Here is an 8,342-nt window from a genome sequence, read left to right on the forward strand (position 1 = left end):
CATTATATCGCCTACTCTGAGTCTTTGGGACATCCCAATGGCACCGTATAAATGAAATTCGACACCATACAAATTTTCCTCGTGTCGAATGGAGTATTCCTGTAAAACTTCACTTGAAATGGAGCTCGTTTGGCTGTCGAAATCACCGGGCGAAGAACGACAATGCTTTCTTCCCTACAATCCTCAATTCATTGCCACTCTCCCTCCATTTTCTCTTTCTCCTTTTTTTTTTTTTTTTTTTTTTTTTTCTTTTGTTTTGTTTAAAAACTTTTGGCCACTTTTTATGGCCTACGACCGAGCCCAACTATATATATATATATATATATATATCACGACACTAAATAAATTGTCAAACACCAATAAATTTTTCTATAATTAATTATTATTAATTGTTATATTTTATTTAATTTTTTTTTTCATTTTTCGTTTCCGTTCTTTGATTTTTGTTTTTCAATAAACTTTGATTTCTACTATCTTAAGAAATCTCACATAAAAATTCAACTCATTTGATTGATCAATATTCTCCAATTATTATTATTATTTTTTTATAACTTTTCAATCACCGCCAAAAAAGAAGAATTTTCAAACTTGAATTTCAAACGTATCTTCATTACATTTCCACTCCCATATTTTAAGGTACACGCGATTGCAACCCATAAGTGACCCTTTGTAATGTTTAAAACCAAGGAAATTGACTGGGTCAAACGGCTTGGAGATGCTTTCGCTATTTATTACCAAAATCTACAAAAGTTTTAATTTCTATCCAATCAACTTTTGGCTTTTGGTTTCTATTCTCATTCTCCAGAGAATGGAATGAACTTCTGATTTCTTTTCTACATCCCAACGTTTGTAATATTAATGATTGAAAATATACAATGAAATCTAAATCGTTGGATAAAAGTATAAATATGATTAAAATATAAATAAAGAGGATAAGAAAATGAAACCAAAGTTACACAAAATAATAAGATATAAATATAAAGTAATAGATCAAATTGTACATGTGACATACATCATATTAAGAATTGATTTGAGAAAACGTTTCCTTCTGACATTTGAATGATAAAAAGTTTCAAACATTAGAAAAGTTAAAAATATTTTGGGTTTCCTTCGGACATTTGAATGATAAAAAGTTTCAAATAGAAAAATTAGAAATATTTTGGGTCTAAGATTGGTCCATTTCTATATAGATATCCTTATGGAAAACCATCAATATATATAGAGATACAAATTGTACATGTGATTTCCTTCCACTAATGCTGCTTTTGGGCACAAGAACCACTACACCACACAACTCCATTTTCCCCTCATCTTTTTCCTTTTCTTTCCCCTTATTTGCCCTTTGTTTCTCATGGCCTGTGTGCTTGTCGTTGGCTGCTCTTTTTTTTCTGTTTCTGAAGTGATTGCCAGTTACTGTTTGATAGAGAATGAGCACTGCCATACACGCCATTGTGTCACTTGCTGTTCTGAATTTTCCATAAATAATAATAATAAATAAATAAATAAATAAACATTAATTGTATTTTTCACTTTAAAAAAAATGAAGAAAATTTTGAAGAGCTTAAGAATGAATGAGGCATGCGAATGTTAATTATAATAGAAGAAAATTATCATATGATTAAACTACGTGAAATTCATAAATATTTTCACGTATGTTTTAAATGCCATGAAAAATAAGCTATCTCCCATTAATACAAACTACACATAACGAACAACTCAGTCCTTTGGATTAGATTTTTTTTTTTTTTCAATCATTAGGATTAATATAAAGAAAAATAAAATAGAAATTAATTAACGTGATTACGTCACACTCCGGCAGCTTGCGGCGGCGCCATGGACGGTGGAGGTGGAGGCGGAGGAGGAGGAGGAGACTCGGGTGGAGGTTCTCTGCGGCGGTGTGCATTCTTGTTGTTGTGCATCCACACCTTCAGGACATTACGCTTAATCCCGAGCTCGGAGCAGAACTGGGACAAAACGACGTCGTCCTGCTTCTGTATTCTCCAACCCAGCCTCTCGGCCAACTCCAGCATTCGCTCCTTCTGCTCTTGCGTGAACTTGGTCCTGAATCTCTTGCTCTTCGTCGTCATCATCATCGTGGCCATCTGCACATCCCCCCTCTCCGGCGTCTCCGACCGTCGATCATACTGCCTCTCCCCATCATCCTGATGATGAGGATGATGATTATGATGATCAACGCCACCAAATGCGGGAACACCGAGGAACTTATGAGGAAGCGCATGCACGGAAGCATTCTTCGGGCTGGGAGTGGTGTTATAGAGCAACATGGGATGAGCATGAGGAGGTCCGGGGTGCATGAGGTGGTGATGAAGGTGCGCTGCACCGGGTACTTCCCGTCGATGGAAGTTGCGGTGGCACCCGCACGCCGCGCACGTCAGCGAAGCCGCATCACCTCCGCCGCCACCGCCGGAGGGCATGAACTCGCCGCAGCCGTCGCTGGCATGGCCACCGATGGAGGCGGCATGGTTTCTCATGCACTCTCTGTACCTGGGCTTTACGGCGGTTGCTTTGGGGTTCATGACCATTGGTTTATTCTCGGCGGCTTCATCCTCCTCTACATCATCGACCTCCATTTTGGCGCTGCGTCCGTACGGAACTACGCTCAGCTCCATTCCTTTCATGCCCACAAAAACAAAATCAAATACAAAAAAACAAAAAAGAACAAGATAAAATTGAACAACCTTAACTCAGAGGAAGATTGAGGGAGAAGTGGTGGGTTAGGCGGAAGAATTAGGAGAGATGGTGATTGCGGTTGGCGTAATCATCATTTGGAATGCCGCGTCAAATGCCTTTAAGACCAGGACGGCGTCACACTCGTACTGAGTCAGCTAGGTCACAACTCGGCCAACTCACTCCTCCAACTCAAAACTATTCGATCTTAATTAACTTGATCAACTTATCGCAGCTGAGGTTTAAGCAATATGCCCGAAAAGAGTGATAAACATTAGACATATTTGCAGCATGCACTTTATGAATGTGTCATAAAAATTAAAAATTAAAATAAAATTTAATTCTATTAATATTTATTTTATTACATCTTATGCCACTTGTTATAATAATTTTTTAGAGCAATTTTTTGTTATAATAATTTTTTTAGAACAAAATATAAAAAATGCATTTGACAACTAAAAACTATTATATATATATATATATATATATATATTAAAAAACATAAAATATGGTGTTTTTAAGAAAACATTTTTTATTTTTTATTTTGTTATCTTCACTTATTTTTTGTATGATTATTTTAAAAAATAATAATATAATCCTGTAGAATGATTTAAAATAAAACATTATTTATAAATATTATTTTTAAAAATATTAAAAACAAATTAAAAATATTTTAATTTTTCAAACAAATTTTTATTTTATAAAAATTATAAAATAGTTTTCAAAAACTATTTTTTAAATTTGTTTTTTAAAACAATAGCCAAATTGACCTCTTATTTTTATACAAAATTTCAACTATTTTTTATTATTTTATTTTAAAATTTATGATACTCCTAAAGTTACATATTCATAATTAGAAAATAAAATAGAAATAAAAAAATAAAGTTGATTATAAGAATATTCTTGTAAATTTTATCAAACATCCATTTTTTTTTTTCAAAATTTATTTATTATAAAAGCGTTTTTTAAAAATATCATGAAATGGAGTCTGATAGTTTATTTGATTGTATTTTACTTGAATTGGTTTTTGTATAAATGTTTTCTTTTTTGAAAAAATCATTTATGAAAAGATTTTGATTTTTTTATTTTGTAAAATGATTTTAAAATTTTTTCAAACATCTTAATTTCATTTATTAGACTTTTTCCGTTATAAGTAACATTTAGAAGCACTTGAAACTCTAAGTGATATGATGGTTTTCATTTTATAATTTTTTTTTTTTTTTTTGGTGAAAATAAAGGAATTATGCGAGCGTCGGACACCACGTTGGAAATGAAAATCCTCAGCGCTGCCATTGGATGAGCTTAATCACGTGACCTCCAATTAATCAACCAGAATCACGGTCCCAGTCGACTCGGGAACTCCACGCACTCACGAGTTAGAGCAGCCTCTGCATCCACACGTGTCAATCTAACAGGAACGGTCTCGCACACGTGAGAGCTCTCGCGCACGTGTCAGACTCCCATTGAGTTAAGATCGCCCTCTGAAGCAAGCTCGTGAAATGTCCATGTCTCATTATCAGAAAAGCGGGACCCACCCACGTGGGTTTCTGATAACCTCATCAGAGCATCCGACGGCCCTGATTCGCTGACGAGATCCACTGGTATGGGCTTTTCTGCTGGGTTTAATCCCACACGTCACGCTTTTCGCGCCATGCCGTGGGCCCCCCACCCATCTGGAGCGTGGCTTTCAAGGTAACAGACCTCCACCACCACCACCACCACCGCCCACCGCCCACCCCCACCGCACCGCCCACCCTCTCCTCCTCCTAATTAACTGACACCTGACACATGTAATTATTTCTCCCTCCAAATAATACAACTTTCGCTACGGAAGCAAAGACTCGCTGCGTAAACGACCACGGACCACCCTCACTCTCATGGAAAGTGGAAACTTCATGGCCTTGATTAAGAGCGCGTGCGGAAGTCTCAATACGTAAGAGAGTGGGAGGCAAAGCGAGTATTTTAGTGATTACGGATCTTACGGTTGAATAATCGGGTACAGGATATCTCAGGACACAAAGCCAAATCTTCAAACAAGGTGTCATGGTCACAAGTACCATTATCCATCTTTTGTTGTCTTCCTTAGAATTTCTTTCAAATACTGATGAATGAATTTTGAATTTCCATTTTATCCACTATACTTTTATATTAAATCATAAAATAATAATAATAATTCAACTGTAAAATAAAATATAATACATCTTGCTAATTTTTATTTTTTAAAATTAAGCGCGGATATATTAGGAACGGTCAAAATAAAAAGTATATGATAAAATTTTAAAAATAAATGTATATTGGAATCACAATGTGTTATAAGTTTTTTTTGTCTTTGTATTTTTTTCCGTTCTTTTATGTCTTGTACTTTTGGAAAGGAAACTCAATGAATTGCAATCTTAGTTCTCGATTGCCATGTTTTCCAAAATTTATTTTTTATTTTTTAATTTAAAAATAATTTAAAAAAAAATGATCAAACGTATTCATTTTTTTTATTTTTAAAAATTAATAAAATTAATTTTTACTTATTTTCTAAAATTATTCTTTATTTTATTTTGTTTATAAAAATTATTTCTAAAAAACAAATGTTAAAATTTTTTAAAAATAAAAAATATATTATTTTTCAATTACAAGCTCAAATAGATTCTTAAAAATTTTAAAATAGAAAAAACCTTAAATAATTAGAAATATTTTTTAATTGTAATTGTTGATAAACACACTATTAAAAAGAAAATTAAAGGGAAAAAAAATTAATAAATAAAGAATTAATGTAATTAATAGTATAGATTTTATTATTAAGCAATTAAAGAAATAAAAAATTATAAAATATTATACACTTGAAACCCCTTGTGAATGCTTTGATTTTACCTTCTAGAAGCATGGGAGGGAATGAAGAAAATCTAAGAAATTAAAAATCAAATTCAATAAAAATTTAAACATTTCTAAATATCTTACTTTCTATTTATGAAAAGAAAAACAAATAAAATAAAATTTTATTAAATCCAAATTTATTTATTTTTTAATTTTCTTTATTTGATATTTTCCTTAAAAACTCTTCAAAATTCAAAACAATAATGTCCCCCATTTGCCTTTCATTTGACCATCTTGTGTAGAGAACAAGAATTGGTGGGTCGAATGTTTTGAATTTCTATGTCTCCAATGGTCTTTTTAATAAGGGAAAGCAGACAGCCACAAAGTACAATAAGAATGAGAAGTGGAGGGTAGGGTGAAATCATGGTAGCTATAGACACAAGGTTCAATGGGTTCCATTATTGCCAAGATTCTTCCGCCATTATTGGAGTTTCATAATTTTCTAAGGATGAATTATTAAGAGAATAAAACATGAGAAAAAAAACAAAATACATAAAGTAAATATTATGATGATTTTACTTTTTAGTGGCATTTTGGTGGAGGAGCAATTTTGGGCTTTTGAAGATGAATGCTTTGTCCTTTTGGAAGTACAATAAGGTATTGTCAGTCTTACTTTAGAAGTGTGAAAATTCCGTACATGAACTGAAATTGGCCATAAGAAATGTAATGGCAAAGTTATGCTCTGGGCTTCTCATCTCACCGTAATAGCATTTTTGAAACCCAATAATAGGAAATATGAGAATCGACTTTTAATATGAAAAATATTATCATTTTTGTGCACTCTGAATCGGCTCCATCTTCTGTGCCCAAATTATCCTTTCATTTCTCCAGCTCAGTATCATCCTAATCTCTATGTCACTCTCTCTCATTTGGAAGTTTTTTCTTAGCTTTCTTCACTCATGAAAACCCAAAATTTCTCTCATTTCAGTTTAGAAACCCAAATCCAAAACTCCGAGACTGTGTCAAAACGCGCCTTTCTACTCATTTAGGAGTCATGGGAGTCTAAGAGAATATGGGAAAAACAAAATGGAGCTCGGGTGGAGAGAGTAGGTACCTAAAAACCGAAACCCTAACCTCCAAATGCGTCTTAGACTCGCAAATCCGTGTCCAAGATAGCTTTATTAGCAAGAAATAACACCAAACATCTCTCCTAAACCATTAAATCGACGAAGCCCTTGAAGAACCAGAGGAAACAATGTAGAAATGAAGCACATGAGACTTTTAAAGTATTAGGTCCCGATGAACCGATCATTGTACTTTAGGTACTACCTTAATAGCCCTTAGGTACGACCTTAATCTACCTTAGGTACTATCTTAGTTAAACTTGGTTATTATCTGTGTGAAGCCTTAGAACTTCATTTGTGGATATTACTTACTTCATTTGTGACCTTTAGAGTATGTCATTTTGTGATTAATTAGTGTGATCAGTTGATTCAACTTTAGCATTTTGGTGACTGCACATTAGGTACTACTTTAATAGCCTTAAGGTACTACCTTAATCTACCTTAGGTACTACCTTAACCGACCTTAGGTACTACCTAAGTAAAACTTGAGTACTACCTATCTAAAGCCTCAGAACTTCATTTGTGGATATTACTTACTTTATTTGTGACCCTTAGAGCATACCATTATGTGATTAATTAGTGTGGTCAATTGGTTCACCTTTGGTATTTTGGTGACTGTACCTTAGGTATTACCTTAATAGCCCTAAGGTACTACCTTAGTCTACCTTAGGTACTACCTTAACCAACCTTAAGTACTAACTAAGTAAAGCTTAGGTACTACCTATCTGAAGCATCGGAACTTCATTTGTGGATATTATTTACTTCATTCTCAACTAGACCTCAACCTGAAATGGGTAACCGATCGACCGATTTTATGTCTAAAACTGAAAAGGACACCAACCTGCTCTTAGACAGTTGAATGAGATTAACTAAGGTAGTACCTAAGGTCGGTTAAGGTAGTACTTAAGGTAGATTAAGGTAGTACCTTAGGGCAATTAAGATAGTACCTAAGGTACAGTCACCAAAATACCAAAGGTGAACTAACTGACCACACTAATTAATCACAAAATGGCATGCTTTAAAGGTCACAAATAAAGTAAGTAATATTCATAAATGAAGTTTTGAGACTTCACACAAGTAATACCCAAGTTTAACTAAGGTAGTACCTAAGGTCAGTTAAGGTAATACCTAAGGTAAATTAAAGTTGTACTTAAGGGCTATTAACGTAGTACTTAAGGTACAATCATTGGTTGAGGTCCGGTCGAGGATCGGTCGATCGGTTCATTGGGACCCAATACTTTAAGAGTCTCTCGTGCTTCATTTTTTGCACAGTTTCCCCTGGTTATTCAAGGGCTTTACCGATTTAATGGTCTAAGAGAGATGTTTGGTGCTATTTCTTGTTGATAGAGCTATCTTGGACATAAATTTGTGAGTCTATGACGCATTTGGAAGTTAGAGTTTCAATTTTTGGGTACCTACTCTCTCTACCCGAGCTCCATTTCGTTTTTTTTTTCGAATTCTCTTGAACTTCCATGGCTCCTAGATGAGCCGAAAGACGCGTTTTGACATCGCCTTAGAGTTTTGAATTTGAGTTTTTGAACTGAAATGAGAGAATTTTTGGGTTTTCGAGAGTGAAGAAAGACGAGAGAAAGCTTCCAAATGAGAGGGGGTGACATGATGCTGAGCTGGAGAAATGGAAGGGCAATTTGGGCACAGAAGATAGAGTAAGCTCAGAGTGCACAAAAATGATAATACTTTTCATATTAAAAGTTGATTATCATATTT

The 8,342-nt window shown here is 34.1% G+C and overlaps 1 protein-coding gene across 1 annotated transcript; it reads right to left on the bottom strand.

Annotated features, from left to right (window-relative positions):
* Positions 1–1,655: 1,655 nt before the first annotated feature.
* On the bottom strand, positions 1,656–2,782 carry LOC117909745 (zinc-finger homeodomain protein 2-like). Its single transcript, XM_034823804.1, has one exon. It carries the CDS (start codon positions 2,637–2,639, stop codon positions 1,806–1,808), a length of 834 nt encoding a protein of 277 aa, XP_034679695.1. The 5' UTR covers positions 2,640–2,782; the 3' UTR covers positions 1,656–1,805.
* Positions 2,783–8,342: the final 5,560 nt, after the last annotated feature.

This window comes from Vitis riparia, unplaced genomic scaffold (assembly GCF_004353265.1).
Source record: "Vitis riparia cultivar Riparia Gloire de Montpellier isolate 1030 unplaced genomic scaffold, EGFV_Vit.rip_1.0 scaffold303_pilon_pilon, whole genome shotgun sequence".
NCBI lineage: Eukaryota > Viridiplantae > Streptophyta > Magnoliopsida > Vitales > Vitaceae > Vitis > Vitis riparia.